Below are 21,704 nucleotides of genomic sequence, written 5' to 3'. Positions count from 1 at the left end.
GTGCAACTTAACCTGCATAAGCACAAGTTTGTTTGTGATCTTATAAAATAAAGGTTAGGCATTTTCCACTATGTGTCAGGACTAAATTGCAACAGAAGACAGAGGAACGTGTATTTGATTAATTGCCTGATTGCTGACTTCCCATAACATTAATCTCCACCCATATACTTCGCTCTCATGCTCATTATCTGCATGTAAGAGAACAACTGGATCCACTCTGCTCCGGTGCTCTGATTTTTTAAGAGGCTCACAGTAGATCAGTTCATGAGCGTTTCACTGTTTTGGTCATCACTAAACCACAAGTGCAGTTCATCTGGGAGGGGGGGGGGGGGGGGGGGGGGTTTCTTGCACATTAATGACTGAATGAACTTATAGTGGTTCCTTGCAGTGCTTTTTTTCTCCCTGTCAGTTATCTCACTGAGTAACTGAATAATGTTCATAGTCCTTTAACTGTGAAAGTGTGCCTTAATCACTCAAAAACCAAGTTGAGGTCAAATATTAATTGCATTGAATAAGTTGAGGTTCAATACACCAGACGCAGTAATTATCAGGTTTGTTGTGATTGTGTGAAATTTCCTGAAACTGCTGTGTTATGTGGCCTAGCCCATCCATTTGAAGCTTAAGAACGCTTTTCAAAAAGTTCTTTGCAAATTTTATCTGACATTACTCTGAACCACCACCTGGCTTTCCATCTGCCACCCACCACTTCTGTCCTTGCTTGACTGTTTATACATTATTTCTTCCTTTTTTTCCTCTTTTTATTTCCTCTTTTGTCCCTCACATTTCTGTTTCACTTCCTGTCTTGTGCTCCCTGTTTGTAAGCCCTCGTTTTTTTTCGTGTGACACTGTCTGCCTCCTCTGTGGGTTTGTTTCTCTCTCTCTCTCTCTCTGCCACTGTCCCTTTCTCCTTTGTTTTACCCTCCCTTACTAATATTACCTCAACCTCTTGTTCTGCTCCTGTCATCCAACTTATTCTAAATCCTCGCACCTCTTCTGCGGTCAACCCCCTCCCCCACCCTCTGATGTAGCCCGATACTGTGGATGTGAAGAAAGGTGCTCAGATAGTGAAATGTGCCAGTCTGCGGAGAGTTAAGCAGTGAGGCAGACTGAGTGCTGCGTCCCCGCAGGTAGGGGACTGACCCACAGTGCTTCCTCTGACCTGTGAACTACACCATTTAATCCAGTCTGTCTGGATTAAATGCATCTGAATGTACATTTAATTCAGTAATTACTAATGTTATGACATATGGTGTGACGCTGGTGCAGCTAAATGACACCTAAATCTTTAATAGTTCAAATATAAATGACACACATGAACGCATATAAAAAGGAAAAAGATACAGATGTAATTTTTGTGTGTGTGTGCATTAGAAAAGAAAAAGTGCTGTCAGGAAAACTCTAAATGCTTGAAAAATGGTTTGGTAGCTCTTGCAAATGTCTGCTGTGTCTAATACAAACTGCAATTGATTTAGATTTGGAGTTGTAGTTAGTACAAATCCAGGTGATGTACACTCACCGGATACTTTGGTAGGTACACCTTGCTAATACTGGCTTGGGCCCCCTTTTGCCTTCTGAACTGCCTTAATTCTTTGGGGCACAGATTCAACAAGATCCTGGAAACATTTCTCAGAGATTTTGGTCCATATTGACATGACAGCATCTCACAGTTGCTGCAGATTTGTTAATTGCTCAGCCATGATGTGAATCTCCTGCTCCACTGAGCTTTGTCATTATCAGCCTTTAGAAGATGGATACCTTGTGATCATAAAGGGATGGAAATGGTCAGAAACAATACTGTGGTAGGATGTGGCATTTAATTAATGCATTTGATACTATGGGGCCCAACACGTGCCAAGAAAATGTCCCCCATCATTACACCACCACCAGCGACCGTGATCCACTGATACAAGGCAAGCTGGATCTATGTTTTCATGGAGTTTACACCAAATTTTTACCCTGCCATTCAAATCCTGCTGCAGAAATTTTTCCAAACTTCTATTGTTAGACTCTAGAGAGCCAATGCGAATCAGTTTTCTTTTTTTAACTGACAGTAACTAAAAACTACAGCACCCAGTGGGGTCTTCTGCTGCTGTAGTCCACCCGCTTTGAGGTTTGACATGTTGTGTGTTCAGAGATGCTCTTCTGCGTATCTCGGTTGTAACGAGTGGTTATTTGAGACACTGTAGACAACTGATGAACTTGAAACAGTCTGGCCATTCTCCTCTGACCTCTGGCATCAACAAAACATTTTCACACAGAGAACTGAACATTTTTTCAAGCATACTTTGTAAACGTTACACATGTTTGTATGGGAAGATGAGCAGTTTCTGAAGAACTCAGTCCAGCACATCTGGCATGAATAACCATGCTGCGTTCAAAGTCACCTAAATCAACTTTCTTCCTCATTCTAATCCTCAGTTTGAAATTCATTAGGTTGTATTGACCTTGCCTACATGAATTCCTGCCATGTGATTGGTTCATTAGATATTTGTGCTAACAAGAATTCGAACGGGAGTATCTAATAAAGTGGCCGGTGAGTGTATGCACTATCTAGAAACAGTCAGTGTTTGGAATTAATCGATATATTAATGACTGATGATCCAGTAATGCTTTTTAATGTCATCTTTTTTCTATTTTTTTTTTATTTCTTGAGTTTAGCTTAAATAAACCATAGAAATGACCTCCTGACAAACACTTTCCCGTATTTACATCAGAGTATGAAGTCAAATGTATGAATAATTAAAATTTCCTATCAAGTCTGTTCTTTCTATGATATATATATATATATATATATATATATATATATATATATATATATAAAAAAAATTGTCCATAAGCAAAAATTGAACACAAATATTATTTCATACGTTTGATGGAAAGAGATTGTTAATGTGGCAGTACATCAACCACACTGTATACTGCTTTAGTTACTTTTGTCAGACATGTTGTGAAACACTGTAAAAAGGCTGGTGCAATGTGCACTCAGCGAAGAGAGATCGTAAAATGACAGTGACCAAGGTCAAAGCTGTAAGGCATCTTGTGTGGAGAAATGGAGCCACTATAATGTGTGTACATGTGCGTGCGTACGTGCGTGTGTGTGTGTCTTGCCCTCACTAACGTAAATGCCATGACATTCCTGAGCTTGCTGATATTTCCAGTGACTCGCTGCTGAATGTTAAACCACTGCTGGCCCCCATTTGCGTGTAAATCTTTGGCAGAACTAACGTGTCGTTGAGTCTTTGAACGTTATGAGGATCAGCTGAAGGGAACTTAAAAACTTTCAGTCACTATAAAGTAGTATAGTAGCATAACCAGGATTCAAAGGCACTCACATTAGCACTGGCTTGTTGCTGTTTGCATGCCACCTGTGTTGCACGGTAGCAGGACGATCGAGAGGCTTGTAAATCACTACAGTTCTCTCTCTCTCTCCTCAGAGTTCTCCGCAGGATTCAACCCCTTCACCAAAACCATCCTACATGAACACATGACCAGCAGCAGCTGACAGGAGGAAGACCACACATCAGAAGGCAAACAGATGGAAATGAAGAGAAACCAACTCAATGACAACCACAGTGGCTATGGCAACTATCAGCACGCACCAGAAGAAAAAGGATACAGATTTTCTTGTAGTTTTTATTACTTTTTTTTTTTTTAAGAAATGGTGGGAAAAAAATATCTACTACTAGGCTAGAAGCATGATTTCGTATAAAACAAAAACCAGACAGACAAAAAAAAAAATCAAAAACAACAAAAAAAAGAAACTAGCAACCAAAACGTGCTTCCTGTTATCTGTATCAGCATGAGTGACTGCTGCCGCATGGCCTGTGTTTAACTACAAATACCGAGGGAATGCAGGGGCGGGTTAAAAGGGTGGGGCGGGATGGGGAGGAGACACCGCTTAATGGGACGGGCATGCAATGTAGGCTACCACCGGCCCATTTTCTAACCCAGTGGTGAAGAGTTTAACTTAAGAAAAAGAGACACTAAAATACTGAGAATTACGTCATCTCTAGGCAACTGTTACCCCCTCCTCCTCCTCCTCCATGCTGCACTCAATCAGCACCACAAACTAGTTTCAAACCTGGCCAAGTGGTCTCTAAGTCCAGTAAAGCTACAATTATCGCCCCAGGATATCAGTGTTGTGTACATAATATTGTATGCACTAAAATGCTCTACGTGACTGTGTGTTACGTGTGTTGTTTCTGTTACTAGATCCCTATGCGATGCAACTGATGCTGCTGTTTCAGGTACATGAGAAATTCCTCCCTGTTTTTCTTTTTCTTGTTTGGTTTCATTTGCTCAGAATCTATATATTATTCTTCTATATCTTGAGATCTTTGTGGGTAAAAGAACATACCGTTGTGTCGCTCTGCCTGTTTTAAATCGTTGGATTTGCGTGTGTATGTGCGTGTGTGTGTGTCCGGATGTTTCGTTGTGATTTTCACGCGCTTTCATTGTTTGCGTTCCACATGTCCGACTGTAGAGGAAGATGTACTTTAAGTCATTTCCTGTACCGTGGGGATTTTTCAGCTTTGGGAGACGGGTTTACAGCAGGAACCTGCCTCGCCAAACTTTGATCAAAGTGGCTTGCCTTGTGAAGAGGAAGGTAAAGAGATATATATGTACAAGTGAAAGATTATCACAAGAGATTAACCTGCTCTTTCATCCTACTCCTCTGCCTTTTTCTTGTCCCCACTGTGCTGTATCCTCGTGAGGTTTGTGTTGATGTCTGAGCTAAAATCCCGATACCTCTGCTTATCACCCAACCTCCATCTCTCATCCCCTAGCCTCTACAGTCAGCCTCTCAGAGTAGATGTAGCAGTCCCGTCCACCTTCCACTGGGATGCGGGATCCCACCTTCAGCTCGTACAGTAGCTGCGTCTGTTTGACCTCATCGCACAGTATATGACACCACCACACGAGGTGCGCTTACAGACCATCTCACAGCCACCAGAAGATGTCACTCGATGAGGGTAAAGTAGCTGAAACGGAATCATGTAGCACTAGTTTTACTGGATGAAGTGATGTGCGTTGCGTTTAGGGTCGAGGACGTGTTGAGCTTCGATGTTTGTCTCCTTGGCAGTTCTTCAGTGTGTAGCAAAGACAGTCACCAATCACTGTGATGAGAAACTGTAATACTGACCCGTAACTGTGAGCCTGACCCGTCCAGAAGCATGTCTCTTTTTCCGCTCCTTTCTTTAGTCTTCTTGTCACGATTTGCTGTCTTAACTGTACTCCAGAAGTAGAAGCAATAACTGCTTTAAATGGAAAGGATTATTCGTGTGTGTGTGTGTGTGTGTGTGTGTGTGTGTGTGTGTGTGTGTGTGTGTGTGTGTGTGTGTGTGTGTGTGTGTGTGTGTGTGTGCGTGTGTGTGTGTGTGTGAGAGCGAGAGAGTGACAGAGGAGGGAGGATTTTAGGATCACAGCTTGCGTTCTTCCTGAACTTTCAGCTTTACTCTACTTCTCACTTTACTCAGAAATGATGTCAGTACATTAGCATCCTGCATTTTATCCTTTTGCCTCTCTAGAAAATAAAACTTTAAGTATACTGGTATGGCTCCATGCCAGCCATCGCATCTGCAAAGTGCCCGCTGTTTGTTTTTGTTACTCATCTGGGAATGTAGGTGTGTTCAGCCAGTTTTTAAACCTTAATAACATTCATATGCACCTTGAAAGAAATCCTGAGTGTGTTTTGCGTGTGTGCGAGTGTGTGGGCGCGTGCGTGGTGTGATTTAAATATCACATACTCAGTCCTGGATATTGGGACAAGTTAAAGTTGTGATAATATCACAGGAAGTAATATTGCAAATGGACAAAGACCATATGTGTAATTCTAAATCACATATTTTTAAAGGTTTATTTACCTCAATAAGTGTGCCATCTCACATTATATCAATAACCAATACATGCATTTCTTTCAAATGTTGCGTCAGACATCGAATGCTTTTATTATAGACAAATATGTAAGTCACAAAAATGTTGCAATAAGCACCCATAAATAAGTGTTTAGTATGGCTTCCCACAGCCATGAGATGATGAATGTAAAGTCTTGGTATACTGTGAGTCTTGTTATGAAGTAGTCATCCGTGTTGGCTCTATACTTCAGTAGATAATAGGGTATTCACTCTGTTGTTTCAGCTCAATATCTGCTGTTGATTATCATAAATATGACTTCATTCTCATTTCATCACAAACATGCACAGATGGTGGTAGATTTTAAAGAACGAAGCCTCGAATTCTTTTTTTTCTTTTTTCTTTTTTTTTTGACATTTTAACAAATATCCCTTCATGAGGTATTATTGTTATTTTATTAGCTTAATAAAGGTCAGATGTCAAAGAAAAGTTGTGCCCCCTTATATCAATCACAGCATATGATTTGCTCTTTAAGGGCTCATATGTTTAGGTTGTTTTCTGCTGATGTCAGGCTCAGAGCCAGACGGGAACAGATTAAAGAAGATAGACGGAGTTATGGGGGAGGTTTGGTGGCTTCGAAGGCTAGTCTTCAAGATGACATGCATTTTCCCTCAACACAGCCCACCCCCTGACATTTTTATGCCCTTTTACCAAATATGAGACTGAGCCAATCTTAAGACTTCCACGTGGTGACCGTTTGGACGTGGTCAGACGGGAGTCCGACTAAGTGAGAGCGAGAGAGAGTCGAGGTTACATCAGAAAAAAAGCACTGCACTGAGGGACTACCGAGATGATGCCATGCACCAAGTTCATGCAAAAATATTAACTGTTGCAAAAACTAGAGAACACATGTATATTCCTTTAGAATGGATTGAAGACATTATTAATGCAATAGCATATTACTCAATACTAAGGAATGCAACTGCGCACATGCACAGAAAATGTTTTTAACATAAAAGGCTATATATATATGAAATATATGAAAATATATATATAAATATATATATTTATTTAGAATGCTATGCACCCTTACTTGTCAAATGGGATTCTAGTTATGTTATGGATGTACTTTTAGCATCATACAGCTGTAGCTACCAAGAGACTGTTGAGTTCTGGGTAATGCCTGCAAAATGGGGATAAAATAGGGTTCTTGTGGGTATTTTAACTTATTTTGTCTGCTTTTTTATTGTTATGGAGAGTCAATCATGGATTTAAAATATGTAAAAGCCTTTTAATCCGATCAAATCCGAAGACATCTACTGACAATTTACTCTGTACACCAGCTCAACATTTACAAAATTAATAAAGAAATGAAATGTCTTTGTGTATATTGTGTGTGATTTTCTGTGTGGCACGTCATCCATGACAGTCATCACAAAGTCAGCTTTATAAACATGCTGAAATTTCAGGTGTGTAGCTGTGCATGCTGTATGAAGATGATCTTGACTTGCTGGATCTTTACAAAGAACAAAAAAAGAGGAGGATGGGAAAGATGCTCATTTGAAATGCCACAGAGGAAGTAAAGTAAACGAACAAATGGAAGCAACACTTACACAGCCTTGTGGAAACAATTTTATAAATCTTTTTTTTTCTCTTTTTGTGACACATCACACATGTTTTAAAATCTCCCAGTATGTATTAGAGTTGATTTTGACATTTGATGGTCACGTTTGAGGCTTGTAGAGGATCGGTTCTGCAACTTCCTGATCTTAGGTTCCTCAAACCTTTAAGCTAAAGGTTTAAATTTTAAGGCTTCTTGGTTGTGGAATCACCTGCTGACACCTTTTCTTCTCATTAAAAAATAAGAAAAAATGCATTTACTTCAGAATTGTCCTTCAATCCCGCAAATTTTGCTCTTGTTCTTTTTTATTTTGTTTTTTACTAACATGGTCATATTTCTCCAGATTTTCTGACGGTCTTTCAAAGCTTTTCTTTGGACACTGGCTCCTTTTTCACTACCAGATCATTTTTGGAAGAATGTCTTTTGTGTTTGTTAAGCCTCTTAACATTGACCTATGAGTTGTTCAAGCATAAAACAGCACCTAATTAAAGGGAACAGGAAACTTAGCAAAGAAACAATTTTGTAAAATTGCAAAAACACATAATTTCTTGCATCTTCTGGTTATATCTATGAAAAACACCAAAGATAACACTATTTGACAGGAATAAAATAGTATTTTTTCACAAACAAGGTGATTCCCAAAGGCCTATTAAAAATATATGGAATAATCTGGCATGGTGCGCAATGCCTCCTTAAGGAATTTGAGGAAACTGGACAAGTGGATGACAAAAGAAGACAAGAAGATGAGAAGCTATCAACATTATTATTATTTACTTTGGACATCTATTCCTGAAGACCGCTTTATTGACTTTCACGCTCATTAGCTCATCAGAACTGCACAAATTCTATTTTAGTCTCATATAAAACATTTCCATGCATTTTTGCACGTGTTTCAATAAATCAGTACACGTATTTCCAATTTTTCAAGCAAAATATAGAAGAGAAGCGAAAAAGAAATGAGTGCTGACCCAGGAATTGCACAGGACAGTATATATGTTATCATCTTATTAATTTTTCTATTGTCTGTAAATAATGCTTTTCGACCTGTTTTGGAAAACACTGTTTTTAAAAACGTCTTATTATGCTGTTTTTATTGTAACAGCTATAGCTGGTGAAGTTTTGAACACCGCAGAGTGCGCAGTCCTTTAGTGCCAGCAGGGGGCGGAGTTGGCTGGTTTTTGTGCACCTCTGGAGCCTTCTCTCCTGCAGCCTGCTGTGTTGTTTTGTGTGCATGTTGAGGCAGAGTGAGAGCGGAGGAACGTGTGCTCAGGTCCTTTTAAACAAAGATCCTGGACACTAGTTCGTGTGTGTGAGTGCTTGATGTGATGTGACTGTTTTAGATCCAGCCTTCCACTGTTTGCACTTATGAAAACGAGGTATTTATTTTTATTTATCCGACAGTAGTCATTTAGTTGAGTCAAAGCCATACCCGAAACCCCGGCTCGGCGTGGCTTTATAAAACCAAGACTTTGTGCTTGTTTGATGTTATTTAGTTAGTTAGTATTAGTTTATTGTAGTTGGGAGAAGATGTCCACCGATTGCCAGAAGACCACCGCTAAGGCCATCCCGTCGATCAGGAGGGTGACGATCAACGACGCGGAGCACATGCCCCACGACTACTCCACCACCCCGGGAGGGACTCTGTTCAGCACGACCCCCGGCGGTACGCAGTGTTGTTATTTGTCATATTCATTCAAGAGTGCCGAGGAGATCTGCTCTGACTCCCGGACACACATGACTTGTACTCTTATCCACTGTGGAGCCGCTCTGTCTGTCTGCAGCTTAGGCTAACTCCATGAGGTCTGCTGTAGCTCTGCTAAGCTAACCGCTAATGCTAGCGAGCGAGTGTTTACTTGAAAAGAGGAAATGAAGGAACAGGTTGTTTAGACATGACGGTCTTAATTAAGATAGTGAGCGTCTGTCTGTAGCTTAGCTGCAGTCTAAAGTTTGGGTTCAACGCACTGTTGTCACACGGTCAGCCAGTAGAGCTGCTCCACCTTTGGTTTACTGTAGAGATCATTTAAATTCCTCTAGAGGTCCCTGCTTCTGAGGACTGTCCACCTAAACCTGCTGCAGACACGAGGTTTAACTAGGTAAAGGTAATCTAAAGGTTAGAGTAACACTGTGTAATTACACTAAAAGGTGTCACTTCATCCTTTTTTCAGGGTTTTGTGTGTCACACAGTGTTAATAACTGCCTTATAAAAGTAACACTGTGTCATTATTAAACGGATATAACTATTTTTAAAAACCAGTATCAAACTGCTGAATAGGAACAGGGGGCCTGTGTGTCTGACGATGATTTATTTTCATATTGTGATGTGTTCCCTTAATTGGTCAGGACACATTTCTTCTAAGGGAGATTATAAAGAATAGTATAGTAAAAATATATTATATCAATGCAGGCAGCATATTTAGCAAAAACATTTTTTTAATATAGCACATTTAATTACATGTAACCTCAATGTGGTTAACAAAGAATGAGAATGAGAGAAACCTTATTAATCCCAGAGGATTGAGTTGTCATAGCAGCAAACAACAAAGCAAATATTTCTACACTTCATATAAAATAAGGTATTAGCACTAATGTTTCTGGCATATTACAGGTATTGTAAGCACACAGGTGGTGTGCAAGCATGCGTTGTGGTGTACAAAAAGTGACTGCGTGCAGTGAGCTATGTTTAGTCTGGTTCAGTACATGTGGATCTGACTCAAGAGTTAAAGAGTCTGATAGCAGCAGACAGCAAGATTAAATAAATCATTTGCTGAAAAAAAGAAGACAAAATCATACCTGTGCAGGTTTATGAGGCTTTATGGTAGTGAAAACAGCATAAACAAAACAACAGCACCTGTTAAGTGTAAGCCCAGGTACATAAAGAGGATTCTGAATATGTGCACAGTTGTAGTTGATCTCAGATCAGCAGGCAGCTTGTTCCAAAGAGCAGGACCACAGTAATGAGAGCAACCTCAGACTGAGGTCTGACTCTGGGAACAGTTACAAGATCTGCACCAGATGAGCAGGGCATGAACCGGTGAGAGATTTGTGAGATAACAGAAGGATTTAAAAAGCAATTCTATATTGTACTGGAAGCCAATGAAGTGATTTCAGTACTGGGTAATGTGGTCAGATTTCTGTGTAGCTGTAAGGAATCTGGTTGAATGACCTGAAGCTGTCATGTTGATGATTTGGGCAGTCCTGAAAATAGAGTGTTACAATAATCTAACCTGCTTGATATGAAAGCATGGACCAATTTCTCTGAATCAGTGGGACATATTTGATTCTGACCCGTAGCATAAGGGACTTTTGCTTGTTAGGCGAATGTGCAAATATAACATACTGCCTTAAAAAGGGCACATGTTCCTTTTGCACCAAATGTTAAAACTGTGTTTGTTAACTGTACACTTTGCTGTTCACAAAGCTTTTCGTCACAAAGCTTTTCGTCACGAAGCTTTTCTTCGAGTTTAGTTGCGTTAAATCAGAAAGTAAATCAGTTGGTTCGTTATCACAACTGGAAGCCATCGCATCACTGCCAAGGAGTGTGTGTGTGTGTGTTGTGTTCATTCAGACTGGCTCATTGTGCGACAGTATACATAATATACAACAGCTGAAGCGTTGCAGATCATAATAACAGCCGTAAGAGAGCAGCAGCATAATTAGTAATAACATTGTCACATATATGCTGCAACGTCCTTCTAGTTACTGCATGAAGATCAGGTACAGACAGCAAGATTTTGAAAAAATGCCTGTTTTTATATTGTAATCACGTCTATTGTGGCACACAGGTCAAGTTAAAATACAGGAATTTGATGAAGCAGCTGATCCCAGTCAGTGCGAGTGTGGCCTCAGTGCTCTGTTTGATCTCTCAATGCTGCGCATCTGATAATCATCCTTCATTTTTCCCACCTGCGAACACAAAAGGTACCAGGATCATCTACGAACGCAAGTTCCTGCTGGACTGTCGCAGTTCTCCGTTGGCCAGGACCCCTCCTGCCAACCTGCCAGTCATTCCAGGAGTGACCAGCCCTGCCTCCAAGGACACCAGCAAGAACACTCAAAATGGAGAACTACTGAACAACAACACCGCTGCTCCGAACAGTAGCACTGCTGGTATGTTCACACCTATACACACATCACAGGATGGATGTAGTACTTAAAGTCCATCCAAGCAATACAGCAATGAAGCCTACAAATCATCATCCATCTCCACCCTACATTTATTGTTTACTTATTTTTCTTTTCAAAGGTGATGACGCACAGTTTGAAATGGACATCTAGGTGAAGCCCAACAAAGTGCTGTGAAGAGAGGGGTACCGTCTCCCCCCCTACCATCACCTACTCCATGTAGACAGAGGATCTTATCTCTGTCGGCCTCATTTTTTGGATCTGTAATTACACTTTTACTGTCTGCCTCAAGGTTTCGGCCTGGTTTGTGTGTAACAAAAAGTGTGCCTTCAGGTAGTGGCTGCGAGTTTAAAACGAACACTGAGAAGTGCTTAACACCAACAATGCCTCATCGCTCGGTAATAAAACAAGTCAGTGAAAATGAGAATCGAGTTGTCCGAATTTCTAACCATTCCAGAACGGTTTTCACTCGATGTGCTTTTATTTCAGTGCATTTCGCACAATCTCTCTTTAGATACGGTCTGTCAGTATTGCTCTCATAAACGAGCGCTTCACCTGAAGTGTAAAGAATGTCAAACAGAAATTTGTTGACGGCATTTTGAATCAGATATTTTGCTATTTTAGGGTGATTTAAAAAAAGAAATTAAAGCAAACACCATTCAGACTTTATCTCTCCGTCATGTGTTCACTGAGTCTTTCTGTCTGTGTTTTTTCTAACTTGAATGGCGCCATCTGAAATCAAATAATGCTTTCGTTTCATGTCAGCGGTTTAGATGTTTAAGTGAAAAGCTAATATACATTTCAAAGTGACAAGTCTTGCAGCCTGCTGCACCTCCTGCGTCGCTCTGGTTCAGAGGAATTCCACGTGGAGCTCGCAGGAGGCTGATAACCTCAGTCAGTGGGCTGTTTAAAGAGAGGTCAATATGCAACTGTACAACACATCAGGCAGGAACTCCTTCCTTCCATTCAACATTTACGATTCCACTTCTGTCACTGGCACGTTGTTGATTCGCTCCACTGTGAAGTGCTTATGAACAAAGGCGCCGGAATAGATGAAGGTGTTTCACTGAACTTCTCATTGTTTGATCTAAAAGATGTTTCACATTTTTAAAATCTTGCATCCAGTAATGTGCGAAGTTTAAAGCCAACAGTCATTTCTTTAAGTTTTGATTCCAGACTTTCTTATAGCGTTTTAAAATGCTCTTGAACAAAGAACCAGTTTTAATTTGTGTCTTTTGGCACTTTGTTACTAGCGTTCGTTACTAAAACAGATTTCAGTTGGATCGATGAAAAATCCCAAAGGTAACACAGTTTAACAGACTGTGTTAACATTGTATTTTTTGCACCAACAAAGTTATTCCAAAAGAGCTGAAAATTTGGTATTTCTCTGCGTGGTGTCCAGTGCTTTAAAAAAAATTGATAAAACTGAACACGTGAAGTACAAAACAAGAAAGGTCAGCCCAAAAAAAAAATATTTACAACAAATAAACAGTATCTGAAAGTAATGTTCCCAAGAAATAGATAATCTAGCAAAAACCTGACGCAGAGATGTATCTGACCCTGCAGTTGATCCATCTACTGTCCACTGAAGCCTCACCGGGAATGATCTCAGTGGAAGGGGGCTGTGGAGAAGCCATTATTAAGGAAGGGAAGTGGAGGAAAGGCTGTGGTACAAGAAGTGGACTGAAGATCAGTGTCAACAGGTGTGACAGAGTGATAAATACAGATTTCTTGGTTTGTACACAGTGATGACGATTTAAAGGAGGACAGGAGAGTCCAACACTGTCTACAGCCATCCGTGAGGCTCTGTCATGGGTTTTAGAGTTATGTGTGGTGTTGGAAATCGCATCAAAACTGAAATAATTCTGAACACAGAAAAGTCCTGTCAGATTTTTTTGATACATTATGGAGTACAATCAATGCCATATAGAGAAACACGGTGTGAGACACAATCAGTCACTGACTGACCTCCACAGAGCCCAGACCTCAATATTACTGAAGCAGTGTGGGATCTCGACAGAGAATATAAAAGAAGAGCTTTGAATGTCCTTCAAGAAGCCTGGAGAACTATTCCTGAAGACTACTTAAAGAAATAACAAGAAAGCTGCCAAAAAGGGTTCAGGCTGTGTCAAAGAATAAAGGTGCTTATAACAAATATTGACCTTCAAATTCGTTAGAATTGTACAATTCAGTTTTTTGCTGCTGGATTTTTATGTATGTTTGCATGTAGCGTGAATGCATAAATCACTGCAACTGTTTCCCACTGTCCTCGCCAAATATGAAGAAATAAGGGGTGGTGCAAATCTTTTGCACAGCGCTGTAGCAATGAAACACTCTTTCACTATGAATACTCTTGCATGTGCGGGACTGTACAAATGCTTTTTACTTTCAGCCTGTGGTGTAAGCGGCTCTGTAGAGAATCATCATTAGAATAAATATAAATAAAGCTCAAATCGTTGAGTGGAATAAAATCGATGCACTCCAGGTTCTGCTACTTGTAGCGAGTGCAGAAAAAAGGTCCTGATTGCAAAACTTACCTCTGCAAAAAAAAAAAAAAAACCCGGAAAGAAAAGAAGAGAAAAACACGTGGACAAATCCTGAAATACAACTCGGTCTGGTCTTGTCTTGGGTGGATGTGTGGATTGAATAGTTTCAGCTGATCACTTCCAGTCCGGCCTGTCTTTCCTCCACAGTAGCGTCACCCTTCAGGTGCAGTCTTTCCACTCCCTCCCACTACTTGGGCCGTGAATGATCTCCTTGTCACCTCAGCTTCCTGGCTGTCCAACCCCCTCCTCACCAGGATAAACAAGTAGTACTACTGCCTTTTCTCACCCACCGGGCCATCCTTCAGTGTGGTTTGTGTTGTTCCACCCAGCGTGCCCGGCCAGGGAGGACGACGCTAATGACCTCTGATGATGTGTGCACTTTAACAGGACCAAGATGTGGATTGGGGAGGTGAGAAAGGCCAATATACTAAGTTGCTGGCTGCTAGCAACGGATTAAGAGGTGGATGCACACTCTGCCTTTTATTTGTTAACCCAAACAGATCTGTCATCCAAGGAACATTAAGAACAAAGTGTGCCCGTTTAGCTTTGTAGCTACTGCTGGGAGATTTAATGGAAGTGGCAACAAATTAAATGCTATTTAAAGCTTACACCAGATAAACTGGTGGTGCCAATATATATTTGTTTAATTTTAACAAATAAATTAGGCGTGATTTATTTTTAACTAAATAAATACATTTTCATTTAACTTTAAATTAGGAAAAAAACCCTTTGTGACTATGTATGAGCCTTTTTTTTTAAATGTTTAATAAAGGGTTTGTTAAGAATGTTCACCTTATAAATAAAAATATATACGAATGGGTGAAGAAAAATATTTTAAAACAACATAAAACAGCACACTTACGTCAAAATAAAAAAATTTAATATACGTTTCATATTTTATGTACAGAATTTACATGATAATGCATAAATAACACAAAAGATAGAAAAATATGAGTTTATCACCCAGTATGGATGGAATATATATACTTTGAGTCATTTCATCTCAATAACATTGATATTTTAGTATTAATTTATACATTGAAGCAATTAAAAAAACATCTCAGTTAAAGTTTATGGTCGGTTAATGTTCAGTTAATAGACCGCAAACAAAGCAGGTTTTTGTGTTTAGGTGTAAGCTGGGGCGGTGATGGGGTGGGGGCTTCAGTGGCACCCACACTCCTCAACAATCATGTCCTCGTGATGCCGCAGAGTCAAATCATCGTTCTCAAAGTACAGCATGGAGAGGGGGCTGAGGCGCGTTGGCACGCAAGACGGGCAGGTCACTCTTTCTGGGTGGTGATGTTTCAAGAGGCTCTGAAAATGAAATAATTTACATGAATAAATGAGCAACTATAGGATTTTTTTATTTTGAGGTTTAGAAATAGTTCAGTGAAACTCTTTAATCTGCGATCTTACCTGCATGTATGCATGGTTGGTGGGACTGAACGACTCGTCCAGGGGTGTAGGGCACTCTCCCTCACAGCGATATGCGTTGTAGCGCTTTGGATGCACAATCCACTCATCCCAGCCGATGTGGTCAAAGTCCACCCACATGTCTACCTTTCGGCACAGCGGTCTCTGGACCTGCTCTGCTGCTGCTGCTGCTGCTGCTGCTGATGGTGCTGGAGCCACAGTAGGTGCAGGTACACCAGCTACTCGCATCCTTTCCATTCTGTTCCTTTTGTGACGCCGACTTTGAATGTCGCTGCCCTCTTTGTCCATGGACACATACTTGGAGTTCTCCACAGTGTGAATGAGACTGTACGCCGCATGGCCCTCCTTATGTTTGGAGAAGATGACCATCATGACCCGGTTTGTGGTTGGATGGGGGATTTTTCTCTGCCTCAGTCCTAAAGTTGTGAACAGAGACTTTCTGGTTTTCTCCACTCCATCCCCAGCGCCACTCCCATACTGAGTCTCAGGCTCTCCCGAAGCCTCTCGCCTCTGCACTTCGTCTCCCTGGTATAGCCAGTATTTTAAAAGACCGGTCACATTGAACACCTTCCAGGAGGACTTTGTGCTGCTGGGTGATGTGCCAAAGCTCCCTAAGAAAAGACGCTCCTCCTGGCACGATGTGTCGTCCAGGTCACAGCTCTGCTTCCGGGAGTGATATAAATCCACAGTGACACGCTCAGAGGCAGAGAAAGCTGGTAGTCTGATCTGCAGCTCTGCCAGCTGGACAAGCTCACTGGTAGAGATGGATGACATGTCAAATGTGACGGTCCACTTTTCGCCCTCTTGATGGCAGCCTGAAAATGAGACACGCAAGTGAGACTTCAGATTCACACACTGCAGTCTGGGATGAATCTGGACAAACCAGATCCGTGAACAAATGTCAAAACACTGGAGTGAGAGGGTGAACAGGACAGGATGTGTATTGGACCCCCCTGTGCAAGGACGTCTGAGGGCTAATAAACAACCTCCCCACATAAAACAGGGCAAGTCTTTAAAGTTCGAATAAGCACTGACACTTGCTGGGTCGTAAAAGGGAGGGTCTGATAGCACAGACAATCAACCAGTCAAAGAGCTCCTGGAGGACTCAGTGCACAGAGAAACTAACTCATACATTAAATAGCAAATTTAGCAACCAATGAGCAACTTGAAAAACATAATTCAGCTGTTTACTCACCTCTGGCCATCAGGCTTTTGACAGAATCAAAACTGTGCACTGACAGGCTGTCGCTTTGTGCAGTAACATCGCTGACAGCTACAGATGAGGAGGAATCAGCACTTTTAAAGGAGCGATACAGCTGCATCATGTACAGAGGGTATCCGCTGCGATGATCGGTTGACAGATTTCTGAATGCCAAACTGCTCTCGAGTCCCGTGTGATATCTGTGGCCCCGGGCGGAAGAAACCACTCCAAAAACACAGATGAAAACTATCAGGACTTCCATTTCAGCTGAAACTCACAAAGTCAACACCAGAATGAGAAGAGAGAGAAGCAGAGATCGCCTCCTTTACTCCAGCTGCTCTCAGGCTCAAATGATGCTCTGAGCAGACGGAGCTCCAGGCAGGCCTTTTATAGCCGCCAGCTGCCCTTTGATGACCCCTGGCCACTCCAGGCATCCGAACAGCCCCTCTGATCATCAGAGCACATCAGAGGGCCAGAAAAAAAAGAAGAAAGCATTTATCCAAGGTCATTGTCCCATCAAATGAACTGTTCTTTCAAAAATCAATTTAAAAACAATTAAAATCTTGCACAGCAATTTGCACCTTTCTGTTTAATTAATACAAATAAAGTTTATAAGAATAAAATGGCTAATACAAAATGACAACTCAATGTTGAAATGTAAAAACATGTTTTATTTATTAAGAAGCTGCAAGAAACATTTGTCTTAATTGTTTGTTCCAACGAGTTAGGATTATAAATATGTTTATAAAACAGTACACAGACACACACTGTGTGAATTTCAGTTCTAGTATGGATTAGTTTATAATTTATAGAAGCTGTAAAAATGTGCTGACTCAGAGAGACAGCTCCAAAGATTTAAACAGTAAACTACAGTTTAAGAGGTAACGTTCATAACTACAAAGTGTGTTTCAAAAGTAACCAGGAAATAACAGTACAATGCTTTAAAGTAACACATTCATATCCAAAAAAAAAAAAATGTCAGGGTTTCACATCATATGGTCCGGAAGCTCATCAAAAAGAGGTCTGTGTGTATTAATTTATATAAAGACTTTATATGGAGGTCTGACTGGTTTCATCTGTTTCCCACTGTGCTGCTGCTGATGGCTCCTCTCATAAAGCATCAAAGAAGTTCTTCACCTGTGGACAAACACCATACTAGGATCACAGTATATCAGAAACACATTAAACATCATCCATACAAAAAACTGTCAGCTGACTGACTCAAACACCCTCACATGCCCCACCCCAGGGTGGAAGATTGTGATTCACAGCATCAGAGCAGTGCCCTCATGTGGTTAACTCTGGCACAGCACCTTTTAGGAATAAATGCCATTCAGTAGGTATTCAAGCACACCTTTGTGATAAACTGTTCCTGCACCTCTGGGTCACTCTTAAATTCCACGCTGGCATCAAGTTTTAAGACGGGTATCTGCTTCAGCTTCTCAAAATGGATTCTGAAAGGAGAGAACAAAGCTGTATCACGCACTTTATGACATTAACAGCAGAACACACACTGCTGAACCGTCAGCTGTTCACAGCAAACAGCTGCAAGGAACCTGAACACAAGCACTGTGCCACCACTATGTTTCAAAGTAGAAAGTTTAGACCAGCTAGATATCACTACTTTGTGTAGTTTATCTTTTTTACTTGTAAGCATAATGGAGAGGGCGGGGGGAAACTAACGGGATAGCGGGCTATCTCCAGCTTAAAGTCAGAGTTCTCAGTATCACAAAGGCGAGTCTCTTTTTACCTGGCTACATCACCATGCTAACCTACACTGAGCACATACCACATTCAGAGTTTCTCATTAAAATCACCTGGAAGCGCCACATTTTCACTTATTTGTTTATTTACAGCATGCTTTGAGTGCAATGCAGAGTGCTGGGGGAACATGTTTTACCTTAGTAACAAGTTGGAGCTAACTGTGCTAACTGTGCATCACATGGTAACTGGATGCAAGTATTCTGTTGGTCATGCAGAAAATGTATAAAGGTCTTTACGCTTGACTCTAATTTACTTTTGCAGCTAATAGAACGCAGAACATGCACCAAGAATGTTTATTTAATAAACCAAATTAATTTCACCTTAATCTGCCAACAAACTGAAGTGTTTTCCATGCCTCCTCTCAGTAGGACAACAACGTTTAACATCTAAATGCATCCAGTTTAATGTTCCAGAGCTCTAATGTGTGTCTTTTGTTCCATTTTTCTCCCCTCACCTCTCGTGGGAGATTACCGTGCTTCCCTGAGCCTGGTTGTGCCAGAGATTTCTTCCTGTTAAAATGAAGTTTTTCATTTCCACCATCACCAAGTGCCTGCTCATAGTCTGATTGTTGAAGTTTTCTCTCTATTATTGTAGGGTCTTTACCTTACAATACAAAGTGCCTCAAGACGACTGTTGTGATTTGGCATTATATTATAATTATTATTATATTAAAAAAACTGAATGATCACCCTAAAACCAAGAGTGCCCTCAGCATTAAAATATATCTATTAACTCAAATTAAAAAAAAAAAAATTTCTTACCACTGTGTGTTAATTCACCAGATTAACGATTTTCTGCAGCATTAAAGTCTTGTCTTATTTGTCACAGTGTTGCACTTTACTGTTATTTTTGTAACACTATTTTATGAATATCATCTGATAACATCCGTGATTGGAGTAAGTGCCACTTATAGGGATCTTTCTGTGTGGAAGAGGAGTCACATGATGCCTGAAACAGCCTGGCTTTGTTGAACTTCTTTCGTAGTACACCCCTCTGGTTAGGCGTGCAACATAAATTACGATGGCAATAAATCACGTAATCCAGAAAATCTGGGGTTAAACCTTAAATTATGTCACCAAGCCCCAGGTCTTTCTTCATTGTACAGTTGACCCCCGGTATTTGCAGGGTTGAGACCCCCTGTAAAAAGGCTTATAAGACCAAATATACCTTAAAGTATCACCTCAAAACAGCCAACAGCACTGGAAAAAGTCAAAAGATAATCAGAGCTGTTTAATCTTATTCTCACTCACTGGGTCGTTTTCTTAACCAGCCACCTCTCATGTTGAGAGTGCAACTTATCCAGATAATCCAGCTTCACGCCCTCCTCTTCTGCTCTTCCCCGACGCTGCAGGCGCTCCATGCATTTCTAAAAGACATGCAAAACTGTTTGTGTGACACTAAATTACCTTCCACTCAGAGCACAAAATACTGAATTTCATGTGCCATACCTCTGGTGGGGCGCTGAGGTAAATTATGCCCTCTAGCTCCACCTGGTGTCCAAACTGCTCCACCAGGAGGGAATGCCAGTCCTGGTAGACGGCCCATTCTGTAGTGTTGATACATCCCAGCTCAAACATGTTCAGAGCAAAGATATATCTGAGAAAACATAATACAGGAGAATTAATTTTCATTATATCCTTGTCAAAATTTTGCTTAGTTTGTTGAAAATATTTCTGGTAAATGTGACTCACTCACCTATCGCTGTAGACTGAACGCTCATACACCTGGACAGGTGTTCCCTTTGACTGGAGGAGGCGTGCAGGTGGAGGCTGCAGCTGTGTTCTGAGCCGGCTCATGCAGGAATACGTCTGGAACGTGTATGACCAGCGCTGAGGGTCCTGGTACATCATCTGCAGCAGGTTGCTGACTGTGGTCTGTGGGGGCACACCTTGGCCCTGTCAAAGACACGAGCAGACAAATGTAAGCTGTATCATCCTGCCTTCCTTTAATTTTTATAACAAAAAAGATGAAGATGTGAATATACCCACCTTTGAGGTCTCACTCTCAATGTTCTGCCACTTGCTGACAGGTTCTGCCACCACCTCCCAGTCTGCACAAGCTGACTGCAGGAGTTTCGCAAAGGTCGATTTTCCAACAGCTGTTATTAAAAAGCAGGAGATCAGCACAGAGACATCCAACAGGAGATTCGTCTAACTGGGACAATCTGTAAACTCTTACCGATGTTGCCCTCGATAGAAACTCTCCTCACCCGAGATTTTGCATCCGCAGCTGAACCTGACAGGCACCTCGAAGAAAATAAAGTGAGGTTTCCTGTCTTATTTGCCATAGCTCTCAGTACGGCTGTGTATCCACCTCTCAGCAGGGAGTCAGAGCTCTTCCACTGGATGCATGTAAATCTTCTGACCTGTGTGAAACCTGCTCGCTGATTATATATGCTGAACAGAGCGTACCGACAAGGCGCAGACATCCCGACAGGTAGTACAACTATACCGGAAAATCACATTTACCCGCAGGTCATTCGGTGGGTAAATGAGTTACAGAACCTGTTATGAAAGTTTGCATCAAGTTAAGACAGACGTTAGCTGGAAGCCCCACGTGAGGTAAGCTCGAGGAGCGTTCATCAGTAACCAAAGGAGAGCTAATGTTATAGCGGTGTGGATGCTAACACCGCTATAATGTTGAATTAATGGTCAACGTCCGTTTAATTCGGGTCAGGAAAAAAAAACAAAAACGACTATTACCGGCTCAAAACACATGTACCTATTTTACGCACGCTACAAACAGTAGCGTTAGCAACGAAAACCACTTCCGGCTCACGTTGTGTCCTTTCGCAATAAAAGCCTTTCAATATTTTGCTTAGCATAAACAACGAGGTTTGTGTAAACTGACAGCACAGTTTGAGGTGGTGACTACTTATAAATGCATATGTGTGATATATAGTTATATATAGTAATACAGGTATATTTAATTATTACAATTTTTTAAAAATCTATTAAATGAGTATATAAATGTACATTCTCTTGTGACAACGCGAGAGTTTATTCTTTATTTATTTTTCACACTGAAATTTTCATACGCATTTCAACCTCGGTGCTTAGCGTTTTTTGGGGGTTTGAGTTTTTTGGGGGGTGGGGGTACTTACATTCGTCATGTTTGTGAGGTTTGTTTTTATTTTAAATATGTATATTTTAGGTTTTCTTAG

General features: G+C 40.9%; 4 protein-coding genes across 5 annotated transcripts in view; 2 read left to right on the top strand and 2 right to left on the bottom strand.

Annotated features, from left to right (window-relative positions):
• The window catches only part of ank1a (ankyrin 1, erythrocytic a), a 91,533-nt gene extending 84,300 nt beyond the window's left edge, over positions 1–7,233 (top strand). The window contains exons 44-45 of the mRNA XM_063490763.1: positions 1,029–1,127; positions 3,435–7,233. Of these exons, the coding sequence (XP_063346833.1) occupies positions 1,029–1,100 (72 nt within the window). The 3' untranslated portion in view covers positions 1,101–1,127; positions 3,435–7,233. The remainder of the gene's footprint in view (positions 1–1,028; positions 1,128–3,434) is intronic.
• A 1,440-nt stretch (positions 7,234–8,673) lies between these two features.
• Positions 8,674–12,255, top strand: LOC134638769 (eukaryotic translation initiation factor 4E-binding protein 2-like). Of its 2 annotated transcripts, XM_063489646.1 has the most exons (4): positions 8,674–8,850; positions 8,968–9,137; positions 11,393–11,581; positions 11,718–12,255. In XM_063489646.1, exons 2-4 carry the CDS (start codon positions 9,002–9,004, stop codon positions 11,747–11,749), a joined length of 357 nt encoding a protein of 118 aa, XP_063345716.1. In that variant the 5' UTR covers positions 8,674–8,850; positions 8,968–9,001; the 3' UTR covers positions 11,750–12,255. The 2 variants fall into 2 exon arrangements, with proteins under 2 accessions (XP_063345716.1, XP_063345717.1); XM_063489647.1 differs by having other exon boundaries at positions 8,674–9,137.
• A 3,004-nt stretch (positions 12,256–15,259) lies between these two features.
• On the bottom strand, positions 15,260–17,039 carry spaw (southpaw). Its single transcript, XM_063488797.1, has 3 exons — positions 16,772–17,039; positions 15,559–16,391; positions 15,260–15,456 (listed from the first exon to the last, which is right to left on the bottom strand). Exons 1-3 carry the CDS (start codon positions 17,037–17,039, stop codon positions 15,304–15,306), a joined length of 1,254 nt encoding a protein of 417 aa, XP_063344867.1. The 3' UTR covers positions 15,260–15,303.
• Positions 17,040–17,470: 431 nt separating this feature from the next.
• dguok (deoxyguanosine kinase) lies at positions 17,471–21,308 on the bottom strand. Its single transcript, XM_063489653.1, has 7 exons — positions 20,720–21,308; positions 20,530–20,639; positions 20,237–20,436; positions 19,990–20,137; positions 19,792–19,907; positions 18,132–18,231; positions 17,471–17,914 (listed from the first exon to the last, which is right to left on the bottom strand). Exons 1-7 carry the CDS (start codon positions 20,967–20,969, stop codon positions 17,888–17,890), a joined length of 951 nt encoding a protein of 316 aa, XP_063345723.1. The 5' UTR covers positions 20,970–21,308; the 3' UTR covers positions 17,471–17,887.
• Positions 21,309–21,704: the final 396 nt, after the last annotated feature.

Source organism: Pelmatolapia mariae, linkage group LG12 (assembly GCF_036321145.2).
Source record: "Pelmatolapia mariae isolate MD_Pm_ZW linkage group LG12, Pm_UMD_F_2, whole genome shotgun sequence".
Taxonomy (NCBI): Eukaryota; Metazoa; Chordata; class Actinopteri; order Cichliformes; family Cichlidae; genus Pelmatolapia; species Pelmatolapia mariae.
This window is presented reverse-complemented; position numbering and strand designations above follow the sequence as displayed.